Below are 14,162 nucleotides of genomic sequence, written 5' to 3' on the forward strand. Positions count from 1 at the left end.
AGTAGAATTCCCAGGGAACTTTATATTACCCAGATCTCCCTTCAGGATTTGTGAGAAATAAAAACGACTCTCAGGAAAATCCTGAGCCATTTCTCTTTAGGTGAATTGTTTTTCTTCCCAAGGGAAGGCAAAAAGAAATTGGCTAGTTTCATCAACTGGATATGAAAGAATGCACTATGCAAATCAATTACAGTAAAGAATTTCCTTCCACTTGGGATGGATGCTAGTAGTATATGAGGATTAGGAACTACAGGGTGTCAAGGGATAACAGTGTTCTTTATTGCTCAGAGGTCCTGGAAAACCTCCATCCTCACCTGTGGGGTTTTCTCACAGGTAAAATGGGAATGTTACAGGGTCTAGTGCAAAGGATAGTGTGACCCTGAGATATGTCATCTATTATGGGCTTTATACCTTGAAGGTCTTCTTTATTTAGGAGGCATTGATTGATTCTGGGAAGGGATTTTGAGGATTCTGTTTGAATTTTGATAGGAGGTGCACTGTGGATTTTGCCAATAACAGTTGAAGATTCTTCCCAAAAAGAGAATGGCTGGTGATCCAATACAGACAAAAATGATCAGTGCTCGGTGATCACTGATTGAGCTACGGTGCTGTCGGAAGTGGAGCAAATAAAAGATGTTAGCAGCATAATTTACAATAGCTAAGATCTGGAAGCAGCCCAAGTGCCCATCAGTAGATGAGTGGAGAAAAAAAGCTGTGCAACATTTACACTATGGAATACTACGCAGCTGTAAAAAAGAAGGATCTCTTACCCTTTGGGACAGTATGGATGGACCTGGAGAAAATTATGCTAAGGAAAAAAAGCCAAAGTATCACATGATCTTACTTGTACGTGGAATCTAAAGAACATAATAATCTCATGAACAAAATAGATTCAGTGATATAAGAGCATGGAACAGACTGAGGGATCTCAGAGGGAAGGTGGGAGTGGGTAGGTAGGTGGGGAGAGATTAACCAAAGAATTTATATGCATATATGCCCAACCTGTGAACACAGACAATAGTGTGATGGAGGCCTGGGGTGGGGAGTGGGTGCTGGGTGGAAGGGGGTCAATGGGGAAAAAAGGGGACATCTGTAATATTTTGAACAATAAATAAAAAAAAGATGCTGAAGAGTCAATTTAATCCACCTAATTGGCTATTTTGACGGCTGCTGTCAAATTCTAGAATTATTTCCCCATTTTGGGGGAAAGAAATTCCAACATGATACTCTTCTGAGAAGTCTCAGCCTAATAAATTCATAGGGACAGAAAAACTAAAGAGAAAAGGGTGGGTGTCTCTCAAAGGGCCTAAACAAAAAAAATAGGTTGAGAGACAGGAACCTGCTGAGGTTTGTCAGAGACCCAACTATTTGAATTGTTTTAGTACTCCGAGGAAGGGGCTGCTTGACAGTAGTGGAGCTGAGCAAAGAGAGTGTAGCTCCAGTGTCAATAAGGACAGAGAGAGGCTCATGCCTAATCTGGAGAGTTGTGTCTTCGAGGCAATTAAGAGGGAGAATTGGGAAGGGCCCTGTAGTTCCTCAGGGTTCCATCATTAGGAATTAAAAGAACATTGGAAAGGCTGGTAAGAAAGCTGAAGGTGCCTGCAGCGCTTACATTCGCGACAACCTCTTTTCCAATGTCCTGGCTTTTTGCAATAATAGCACAAACTAGAAGGGTTTTTTTGGTTTGTGTAGGGATCTTCATTTGCTGGAGTCAGAAATTAAGAATTTACGCCACCTCCTGGGAAACTTTGTCAATTCTACCTCAATAAAGCTGGGGAGAGGGGAGAGTTTCCAGATGTATCCCAAGTTACATAATGATTTACTGTTTTTCTTATATCAGTGAAAATGGAAATCAATTGTCTTAGGGATATTATAGTCATTTACATTTCAGAGTTTTCCAGGGACATAGGCAAAAATTAAATTTCTTTCTAGTGTAAAATATACGTCTAAGAATTTAATGAACACATTTCACACCCTGTAGTTAGACTGAGAAGAGTCCTTGTGCCCAGGCAAGGGTTACAGGGCCCCAACTTCCCACCAGAGTCAAGTGCTCTGAGATTCTTTCTCTTAAGGACAGAATGACGGGGTGTAAGGAAGGAATTGTTGGAAAGTATCTAAGGTTGAAATGGAGCCAGACTCGTTATTTCAGATGGTGAGATCCCATTAGGTGTCGTGTTTCTAAAGAGTCTCAGTGCCACTCGTGGCCTGACAGCCTTGCACCAAGCCAATGTCCTGTAGAGAGCATGAACCCTCTCGTTCCAGTGCAGCCTGGCCTGGGTCACCCTCGTGCTCCGTGCTCACTTGCACCGTTTGGAAACTGAACCAGGAGCTCCCTGTGCACAGCTGCGCCCACGTGCGCACGAGGAGCTGGGCAGATACAGTACAGTCAGGCCCAGGCCGGGGAAAAGTTCCGCTTGGAGCCCGAGCCTGGGGTCCCGAGGAGGGCTGTCACTCAGGCGGGGGATCAGCTACTGTCCAATCAGGGCCGCGCTGGGGCAGGTGGGTGGGGTGAGGCTCCGCGCGGGCGGCGTCTCGCCGCCTGGCAGCCTGGCCCGAGCGCGCGTCGCCCGTACGTAACGGTCCCTGGCGGCTCAGTCGTAGGCTGCGGGCGCCGTGATCTAGATGCGCGCGTAGTGGAAGTTTAGGCGGGACTCTGGGAAACCTAGGAAACCTAGAAATGGTGAGTGTTCGGGCCGGATGCGAAGACAGGGAGGAGGGACTGGTTAGAACTGGCTGGAACCGGCTGCAGCCGGCTGTGGTAGGACCGGCCTCCCCTTGGCCAAGTCTGAGTCTGCGGACAGAGTCCGCTCGGGGCTCCCCTGGAACCCCCGGTCCCGTCAGCGGGGGGCTGGGCCTGGACCCGGGCCCCGGAGCGCCGTCCCGTGGCTGCGCGGGGACTTCGGCCGCAGGCTCCGTGGGCGGCTCTGCGCCCGCAGCCCCGCGTCCTCGCAGGTGGTGCGGTGCGCACGGGTGGGGCGTCAGGGACAATCGTGACTCGGGCTGCGGGGCGTGTGCAGGGGCCAGGCGTGGTCTGTGGGTCCCCAGGCCCTCCTTTCTCCTCAGCGTGCACCGTCTTTTATGAGTTTTCTAAATGTTAGGGAAGCAGGGTCTCAGCTCCCGGACCCGTGCCCCCAGACTGGCCCTCACTAAAACTGGCAGGAAACCCCTAAATTTCCAGATCAGCCCTCGAACTCCCAAAGCCAACTTTCCCGCTCTAGGTTACAGCGTCATTATCAACTACTTGTCCTCCAGGATGTGTTTCAAACAGACTCAATATTTTGTTTATTTTTTTATTTTTTTTACGGAATAATGATGAAATTGCTCTTTTTTAAGAGATTTATGTTTGTCTGGATATTTTGCGTGAGAGGAAAGCCGAGAGTACCCACCTGGACGACGTAGGAAATGAAGCCCCTGTTCCTCTCCCCAGGACCTTCCCTGGGCACCCACTTCCTATGGGACGTCCTTTGGGTGGAGGTTCCTCTTCGGAAGCTTTCCTGGGTGATCTCTCTTGTCAGCACTGCCCCTTCCCTGCGTTTGTCTCCTTGAAAACATTTATTGACTCATTTAAGTCTCAGTTTTTAATAGGGGTAAAATGTATTTAAGCAATAGAACTTCAAAAACGATATATAAGAGTTCCAAATGCAAAAAGAGAATTCAGAAAAAATAAAATATTCCAGTATCACATTACATTTCTAGAATTTTTCTTTCACTCTTCCTGAGCACATGTAGTTCGTTCCTGAGGTTTGTCCTGGGTGTTTTAAAATACAACTCCAGGGTTTAGCCTTGCAGAGCAGAATTGTTCCTGTAGATTCCGGGGAAAAGCTACCTGGCCCTGAGGGTGGGGATGCAATGCAGGACCTTGGGTGGAGGTGGGTGCCGATGCCCTTTCTGTGGTTGTGGTTGTGGATCCTTAGGCCTAGACATTTCTAGATTTTATGTTGAGGTTTGCATTCAGAGTATAATTTATATATGTTGAGAAAGTCCGTGAAGATCAGGTGTTTTGTTTCATGGACAAAAGGTTTATGAATTGGGTAGTTCATTTGGATCAGAACTTAAACTAAATCAGGCTAAGAGAATGGAAGCCTGGGGGAGGAGCATTTCCATGCTTACAGGAGAGGAGGGTGTGTGGAGCTCCCAGAGTTCACCCCTGGGGCTGTTCAGGTGTCACCTGTGGCCCTTCTGCAGGGACTGACCCATTCCAGGGGTTTTATCTCAGCAGGGGGTGTCTAGACCCTTAGTGGAAACATTCAACTTTCTGAGTGTGGGTTTCCTTCTGCACTGTAGGGACACAGGCTGCTTATCTTTCTTGATTGCAGTATTGCCCGTTACTTTCATTGGATTCCTTTCTCCATTGAACGTTGCAGCTCTTTGAATCTAGTTTTCATTAACACTTGTGCTTTTAATATATAAGTTGATTGAAAGATACCATACATATAAGGCAAGATAACTGTGGAACCAAAGATAATTTTGGTTTTATTATGGAAGAGACTCTGAAAATGGGAGATGGGTGTTTTTTCCATTTATAGCTCAGTTTTTGTATGTTCATGACTCTAGAGAACTTTGACATTTAAAAGTCTATACTATTACCAAGAATTTCTATTTTAATGGATGTGAGGGGAAAGCAGTTGAATTTTTATTTTCATTGATGTAAGTAAAACAACTAAAAACTTATGGATCTCTGAATTTTCTAGTTCATTTCAGGGCTTTATTGCAACCCCTGTAATGCACTATAATATGCTATTCAATCTTGAAAATATTCCAAGTGTGAAATACAGTGACAAACTGTTAATAATGTCCCTTGTCCTTTTTATCAGAAAGGAATTTGGGAATTTTTGATGGTCTGCAATTTTATATTTTTTAGTGTTTAAAGGATTATATCTTAGAGTGGTGTTCTGTATAGAAAAGTTAAAATTAAATTAATTTTTAAAAGTAAAAGTTAATTTAAAATAATGATTACGCATAGGAATATTATATGTATATATATAAAATTTTCTATTTTAAATAAGTAGTGCATTGGAAGGTTGATTAAGTTTCTAAGATAGATATCCAACTTAAGACTTCCTGACTGCGTATCACGGTCTACTCCAGTGCTCTAAGTTTAGCCATCCACAACACAATAGTTTAATCACTTCTGTATTACCTATATTAGTGTTTATAAAAAAAACAAGCCAGTACTAATGCCTATTTTTCTTGTGTTTGTTCTTGACTTAGTGGTCAGGCTCCATGTGTTTGATGTTTGACTACTGGAAATTAAGCCTCACCTCTCCCCTCTCCCCTAGTGCTTCTCATCTGTCAGGCTGATATCTGCAGGCTCCTGCTCTACGAGTGGCTGCTTGCTGGGGAGCCCCTCCCTTGAGCTGAGCTGCCCTGTGTTTCATTGTTGACCTCACAGAGCCTGGGTTCCGTGCAGAGGACTCTAGGTTGGCAGTTTTAGTCATTCCAAGTTGTTTGGGAGCAGGAGTTTGGGAATGGAGCTCTCGTTACAGTGGTTTTGGGTCACTGTTTTGGTTGGAGCCTGTGTGTTTAGAATGAAGCTGTGACTCAGGCTGGGTTCCTTAACATTTGGGTTAGTCTTTGGCCGAGGGAGTACTAGGGTGATTATACCCCATGAGTGAGGTGAGCCCATCAGATGATCGGTCACTCATTAAAGAGCAGGTATTTCTCAGTTTTAAAAAAATGTTTATTTTTTAATTAAAGTATAGTTGACATACAGCATTATATTAGTTTCAGGTGTACAGCATAGTGATTTTTACATTTATATATTTTACAATGTGATAGCCAAAATAAGTATAATAACTAACTGACACCATACAAACTTATTACAATATTATTGACTATTTTCCCTATGCTGTAAGTTACATCCCGATGACTTATTATATAACTGGAAGTCTGGACCTCTTATTTCCCTTTATCTTTTTCACCTATCCTGCAAAAACTCTATTTGGGGGTCAACTATCAGTTTGTTCTCTGTTCTGTGAGTCTGTTTCTGTTTTGTTTTGTTTGTGTTTTTAGATTCCACATATAAGTATAATTATATGGTATTTGTCTTTTTTGGTATGACTTTTTCACTTAGCGTAAAAACTCCATCTCCATCCATGTTTATGCTACTGGCAAGATTTTATTATTGTTATAGCTGATTAATATTCTATTTTATGTGTGCGTGTATGTATATATGTATCACATATTTTTTTAAAATATATTTTTATTGATTTCAGAGAGAGGAAGGGAGAGGGAGAGAGACATAGAAACATCAGTGATGAGAGTCATTGATTGGCTGCCTCCTGTATGCCCCTGCTGGGAATCGAGCCCAAAACCCGGGCATTAAACCGTGACCTCCTGGATCATAGGTCGATGCTCGACCAATGAGCCATGTCAGCCAGGCTGTATCACATATTTTATTGTACATAATACTTCAGTTAATGTAGGGGTGCAAATATCTTTTTGAATTAGTATTTTTTGGATAAATACCCAAAAGTTGAATTGCTGGTTCAAATGGTAGTTCTAATTTTAATTTTTTGAGGAACCCTCATACTGTTTGCTATAGTGGCTGCACCAATTTACAGTCCCACCAACAGTGCAAAAGGGTTCCATTTTCTTATGCTCACCTGAGGATATTTTTCCATTGCTTTTAGATGGAGGGCGGGGGGACGGACGGACGGACAGACGGGACATCGATGTGAAACACATCATTGATTGGTTGCCTTTCGCACGCACCCTGACCAAACTGGGATGGAGCCTAAAACTGAGGTATGTGCCCTTGACCAGGAATCAAACCTGTGACCTTTTGGTTCGCTGCTGTCACTCTAACCACTGAGCCAAACTGGCCAGGGCATCTCTACATTCTTGCCAACACTTGTTATTTGTTGACTTTTTGATCATAGTCATTCTGACAGATGTGAGGTAGGTACTAGATACAGAGAATAAACTGATGGTTGCCAGAGAGGAGTAGTATTGGGGATGGGCAGAAAGATTGAAGGGGATTAAGAAGTACAAACTTCTAGTTATAAAATAAGTCACGGTGATGTAATATACAGCGTAGGGAATAGAGTCAATAATATTGTAATAACTATGTGTGGTGACAGATGATTACTAAAATTACTGTGATGATCACTTTATAAGATATATAAATGTTGAATCACTATGTTGTATACCTGAAACTAATATAATGTATATCAACTATAAATAAAAATAATTTTTTAAAAAAGTGGTGAGAGTGGGCATTCTGTCTTGTTCCTGATGTTAGGGGAAAATCTCTTTTAGCTTTTCACGATTGAGTATGTTAGCTGTGGGTTTGTAATATATAGCTTTTATTATATTGAGACATGTTCTATCTAGTTCCAATTTGTTGAAAGTTGTTTTTTTTTATCTTAAATGGATGTTATATTTTACCAAATGATTTTTTGCATCTATTGAGATGCTCATATGATTTATATTTTTGTTTTTGTTATTGTGGTGTATTATATTTATTGTTTTGCAGATATTGGATCATTTTTGCATCTCTGGAGTAAATTTTATTGGATCATGGTATATGATCCTTTTAATATATTGTTGAATTTGGTGTGCTAATATTTTTGCGGATTTTTACATCTATGTTCATAGATGGGATATTGGTAATTTTTTTTAAAGAATAGTTTATTGAGCCCTGGTTGGTTTTGCTCAGTGGTTAGAGCGCTGGCCTGCAGACTGAAGGGTCCTGGGTTCGATTATGGTCAAGGTCATATACCTAGGTTGCAGGCTCGATCCCTGTGTTCGGAAGGCAACCAATCGATGTGTCTCTCTCACATCAATGTTTCTTTCTCTCCCTTCCACTCTCTCTGAAAAGCAAAAATATCCTTGGGTGAGGATTTAAAAAAAAAAAAGTTTATTGATCCGAGAGAGAGAGAGAGAGAGAGGAAGGGAGAAGGGAAAAACATTGATGTGAGAGAGAAACATGATAGGTTGCCTCCTGCACACCCCTTACTGGGGTTTGAGCCCATAACCTGGACATGTGCCCTGACTGGGAATCAACCAGCAACCTTTCAGTGCATGGGAGGTTGCTTAACCAACTGAGCCACACCAGCCAGGGCTGTTGGTTATATTAATTTAAACAAAGTGTCATCTGTTGTGTTATGATAAGAAACACAAGATATTTTAACTCCATTAATTTCTTCTCTAATTCACCACCTTCAACATTTACATTCTTTATGCTTAATTTTTTAATGTTTTATTGAAAATAGGTGTAATCGTGACAAATTCCCTCAATTTTGTTTAATAAAGTTTTATTTTCTTTATTTTTTGAAGGGTTAATTTTGCTGGACACAGAGTTGTAGGAGTGGTGTTTTTCTTTTAAAACTACATATTATACATTACTCTTGCATGATTTGTGATAGGAACTCTAATTCTAATCTTTGTTTTTTTGTAACTAATTCATTTTTCTGACTTCTTTCAGTATATTATTTTTGTCTACATTGAATATAAGATAATTGGTGGAGTGTTTTTGTTGTTTTTGCTTTTTAGTGTGCTCTGAGCTTCCTGGATCTACAGTGTATCATTTATCATTATTTTTAGGAAAATCTCAGTGATTGTTACTTCGCTGATTTCTTCTGTTTCTTTTCTGTCTTTCTTTTCCTTCGTGTAGTCCCATGATATGGATTTAAGTATTCTGTTTAAAGAACATACCTAGGGTTCATGTATATTGTGTTCTGACTTTTTTTTTTTTTTTGGTCATTGTATTAAACTTTGATGAGATATATATATTGTTTGAGTACAGGGCATGTTACGAACACAATATTTGGGGGGTATATTTCAAAATGTTGTGTTTATTTTCTCTTTTCCAATTTTGGGGACACCAAGTCATCCTGATCTAAATTATCCAATGGATCTAAAAAGAGTTCAAGTTTTATTTATTTATTTATTTATTTATTTATTTATTTATTTATTTATTTTTATTGTAATGTCGGAAAGAACAGCTTCTAAGTTACTTTAATACCAGACCAGCTACTAGAAGTCTCTGACTCTATGTTTTGATCATTGACTGCTGACAGCTTTTTTTTTTTCCTTTTAAAATATCTTTATTGATTTTAGAGAGAGGAAGGGAGTGGGAGAGAGAGATAGAAACATCTACAATGAGAGAGTCACTGGTGCTGCCTCCTGCACCCCTCCCACTGGGGACCGAGCCTGCAACTGGGCATATGCTCTGACTGGGAATCAAACCTCAATCTCCTGGATCATAGGTTGATGCTCAACCTCTGAGCCATGCCTACTGGGCAACTGCTGACAGCTTTAAAACCTCACCCCTCCTCTTTCTCCTTGCGAACCATCTGTACAAGGTGATAAAAAAGCCTTCATGCTTCTTTCTTTGGAGTAGCAAGAGATTGAATTCATACAAGCTCCTGCTCTTGTGTGTGAACGCTCACCTGAGCCTACCCCTAACCTCATAAAACAAGTCCATGCACCTTTTCTTTTCTTGAAAAGTATTTTATTCTTTACTGAGAGGCTTACCTTACTATCCCAAGACCTCAATCATGGATGTAATAAACCCTTTCATACTCTATTGATAGTGTGTGGTATCACCAGCTGAGGGATTCCCATGCTTAGTGGTTGAGCTGTCATGCTCCTTTACTCCATAGGGGAGCTTGAAAATGACAGAAGAAGGGAGGGCATTGTCTAGATATACAAATAATACCCTTGTGTTACAGTTGCCTATAGTATTCAGTACAGTAACACACTGTACAGGTTTGTAGTTTAGGAACAACCTGCTATACCATATAGCCTAGGTATTTGGTAGGCTATGCCATTTAGTTTTGTGAAAGCACATTCTATGTGTTCCCACAATGATGAAATTGCCCAAACCATACATATCTCAGGATGTATCCGCATAGATATGTGGCACAGACTAACTTTCTAGGCCATCATATTGGACAGGGAGAGAAAGGGAAAACTGAGTCTGTAATAAATATGACACAAGAAAAAAGCAATGCTGTTCTGTATGGATATTATTCAGCTAGCTGCAGCTGATGACTTTTAATGGCCTGGAGAACTTTAAGGTGACATGGCTACCTGGGCCTTACTAAAACTGGCATTGTCATAGGCCTCTGGACTCATGTTTGGTGATGGCAATAGAAGAGAAAGCTTTTAGTATTTAGTATGTATTTATTCACTGAAACCTTATGCATATTTAACCCTCTGCCTCATGGAGTGCTGTAAGTGGTGAGTAATAAGGAAAAAAGATTAAAATTTTTTTCACAAGGAATTGATCATCTCAAAATGATAATATAGTATTTGTTTCATTTCTGTAGCATTTCTTTGTATTCCCAACATACTCTGAACCCTACCAAATACATAAAATATAATGTGATCATGGTAAAAATGTGTAAATAATTTCCATATGTTCATGACAGTATTAAATTTATGAGGAAGTAATTGTGGACAGAGGTGTAAGTTTCTGATGATGAAGTCATAACATATTGGAGACAACAGAACCATATGTAACTTTTCCATAAATGGAGTCTAGGTGTTCAGTGCTGTCAGTCTCCTAAATTTTACTATACACATATTTGTGGTATTTTAGGACTCAGTGACATTTGAGGATGTGGCTGTGAACTTTAGTATGGAGGAGTGGGCCTTACTGGATTCTTTACAGAAGAAGCTATATAAAGATGTGATGCAGGAAACCTTCAGGAACCTGGCCTCCCTAGGTAAGGATGACAAGCTCCCTTCACTTCTTCCTCTGAAGGACAAGTGTTTCTTACCCATCAACATTGTGTTAACATGTAATTTAGGAATAGAGGACATTGGTAAATAAATTAGGCATAGTCACAGCTCATTATAGAACTAGAATCTAATAATTTTTCTACAATCTAATACTTTGGAATCCTGTTTCTTGGTTTGCATTTTAGGGGAAAAATGGGAAGATCATGACATTGAAGATCAGTACAAAAACCAGGGGAGAAAACGTGGGTGAGTAACACTCATAATAGAAGTATCTCAGGTGAAAAACCTGTTATGCTATAAAAATTTAAAAGGAATCAACAAAAACTACCCCTGCTTCAAATTAATTCTCAGAAGTTTTTCACCAAATTACTTTTTTATAGGTGACATAGATGTCTAGTGTTTGCAAAATATTTTACGTGGAAACAGCACTCATGAAGCCAAATATGAAGGTCACTGTTTTGGTAAAAGCAAGGCTGAAGTTGTCTTGCAAAGATTTTAGTGTATTCATTGTCCAACAATTTTGATACGACATTAAACCTATACTTTGCAGTAAATCATAAAATGTAGGTCAGATATTCTACTAATAAATATAAAATTATTAACAAAGAAATTAATAACATGTTTCTTGTTTTTTTACAGAAGTCAAATGATAGAGAGACTTTGGGAAGGAAAAGAGGGTAGTCAATGTGGAGAAAACTTCAGCCTTATTCCAAGTCTCAATCTGAAGAAATTGCTTCCTGGAGTAAAACCATGGGAATACAGTGTGTGGGGGGAAGTCTTCAGGCATCATTCATCCCATAAGAGGGACATCAGATGTCACACTGGATACAAGCCCTCTGAGTATCAGAAATATGGAGAGAAGCCATATAAATGTAGTCTATGTGGGAGAGCCTTCACTTATGTTCAGTTTTTTGAACAACGTGAAAGAAATCACAATGGAGAGGAATCTTATAAATGTGAAGAATGTGGAAAAGCCTTCACGTGGCTCAAAAGCCCTCAAAGACACATGATCGCACATACTGCAGATGCCCCTTATAAATGTAAAGTGTGTGGGAAAACCTTTAGTTCTTCAGCTTCTCTTCAAACATGTGAGAAAACCCATTCTGTAGAGAAGCCTTTTCAATGTAGATTCTGTGGAAAAGCCTTCCGCTATTATAAAAGTTTTCAAAGACATGAAAGGAATCACCCTGGAGAGAAACCCTATGGATGTAAAAAATGTAGTAAAGCCTTCAGGTATCCCAGTCATCTTCAAATACATGAAAGAACTCACACTGAAGAGAAACCCTATGAGTGTAAGGAATGTGGAAAGGCCTTCAGATCTTACAGTTCCTTGCAACCACATGAAATGACTCACACAGGAGAGAAACCCTATGAATGTAAGGAATGTGGAAAGGCCTTCAGATATTACAGTTCCTTACAAATACATGAAAGGGCTCACACTGGAGAGAAACCCTATGAATGTAAAAAATGTAGCAAAGCATTCAGTGCTCCCAGTTGTCTTCGAAAACATGAAAGAATTCACAGTGCTGAGAAACCCTATGAGTGTAAAGAATGTGGGAAAGCATTCAGATTTTACAGTTCCCTACAAACGCATGAAAGGACACACACAGGAGAGAAACCTTATGAATGTAAGCAATGTGGAAAGGCCTTGAGATATTATAGTTCCTTACAAATACATGAAAGGATACACACAGGAGAGAAACCCTATGAATGTAAGGAGTGTGGAAATGCATTCAGATGTAACAGTTTCTTAAAAATACACAAAAAATCTCACACTGGAGAGAAACCCTATGAATGTGAAAAGTGTAGTAAAGTATTCAGTACTCCTAGTAATCTTCGAATACATGAAAGAACTCACACTACAGAGAAACCCTATAAATGTAAGGAGTGTGGAAAAGCCTTCAGATATTATCGTTCCTTACAAACACATGAAAGGACTCACACAGGAGAGAAACCCTATGAATGTAAACATTGTGGGAAAGCCTTCATTTGTCGCACCACCATTCAAAGACACATGAAAATGCACACTGGAAATACACCTTATCAGTGTAAGGAATGTGGAAAAGCTTTCACTTGTCTTAGTTTGTATCAAAGACATGAAAGGACTCACACTGGAGAGAAACCCTATGAGTGTAAACAATGTGGAAAAGCCTACAGAGATCACAGTTCCTTACAAAGACATGAAAGGACTCACACTGGAGAGAAACCCTATGAATGTAAGGAATGTGGCAAAGCCTTTATTTGTAACAAAATTTTTCGAATACACATGATGAGAGTGCACACTACAGAAAAACCATATAAATGTGAAGAATGTGGGAAAGCCTTCAGTCATCCCTATTCCTTTCGAAGACATGAAAGGACTCACTGGATAAAACCTCTTGAATGTAAATAGTGTGGGAAAGACTTCAGTTGGCCCACATCCTTACATGTGAAAACTCCCACCGAAAAGAAATTAGTAAATAACATGAGGATTGATGTAAATTAATTTAGTTATAACATTCTAGAAAACTTTTAAGAATAGAGAGTTGTTATTAAAATAGTAAATAAATTATGTTTAGCAGTTTTTTAAGTGCATAGTTGGACATGAGATTTCTGCTACAGTTGATCCTTGGAAAACTCAGGAGTAGAGGGAATCTACTTTCCACACAGTTGAAAAAGTTGTGTGTAACCTAAGCTAGCCCTCTGCATAAATGAATTCCAAGCCAAAGACTGAAAATACAACCGACGTTTGAACAGCCCAACTGTGGAGCTGTGCAAGTCCACATTTTAAATTCTGCAGAAAAGTGCACCTGTGCATTTCAAACTCGTGTTGTCTAAGTGTCAGTTACTTTTAGAAATAAACACTGAGGTGAAATAATCCTACAATTTATCTTTCAACAGCTACATAACATTAATAGGTAGTAAGTTTTTTATCATCAGTTAATAACATTGTCTCTACATTTTGAAGCCTGTCAGATCCATGGGTAAATTCAAGATTATTTCTAATACGCAATTAGGTTTAATTTTTATGATATCTGTTTTATGTTAAGGGGCCATTGAAAAATGACAGTTTGGTATTTGTTGGATTTTCCTATGGTTTTTTGACAGTTCCTGGATATTTCTATTCATATATATATATATATTCTCCCTTACAAAACTCCTTTTGTGGGGTGATGGGTATTTTTCCATTTTTCATTCTAATAAACAATTGGAATAGAAATTTAAGTATGTTAAGTTTATGAAAGATTTTAGTTTCATTGGAATTATTTTCATATTTCAGCCTTTGCTCTTTTTTATTTCTGGCTTGCATTTGGTGAATAGAGAGTTGGAAATATCATCCCTGTGGGTAGTATTAGGAACTAGATTTTTTAGAATCTATACCCATTGTGGTTCTTTATTAGACATTACCAGTAGCCCCATAGTGTGAGATTTATTTGGAAGGCAGAAGCGAAGAAGGCATTAGATTGCAGAGCCACCGTACAGGGTGGGGA

The 14,162-nt window shown here is 39.6% G+C and overlaps 1 protein-coding gene across 1 annotated transcript; it reads left to right on the forward strand.

Annotated features, from left to right (window-relative positions):
- Positions 1 to 6,674: 6,674 nt before the first annotated feature.
- On the forward strand, positions 6,675 to 13,777 carry LOC107533260 (uncharacterized). The gene is made up of 4 exons (XM_087816743.1): positions 6,675 to 6,747; positions 10,550 to 10,676; positions 10,878 to 10,938; positions 11,332 to 13,777. Exons 1-4 carry the CDS (start codon positions 6,730 to 6,732, stop codon positions 13,082 to 13,084), a joined length of 1,959 nt encoding a protein of 652 aa, XP_087672869.1. The 5' UTR covers positions 6,675 to 6,729; the 3' UTR covers positions 13,085 to 13,777.
- The last annotated feature ends 385 nt before the right edge of the window (positions 13,778 to 14,162 follow it).

The sequence above is a fragment of the Miniopterus natalensis genome, chromosome 4 (assembly GCF_054644295.1).
Source record: "Miniopterus natalensis isolate mMinNat1 chromosome 4, mMinNat1.hap1, whole genome shotgun sequence".
Lineage (NCBI taxonomy): Eukaryota > Metazoa > Chordata > Mammalia > Chiroptera > Miniopteridae > Miniopterus > Miniopterus natalensis.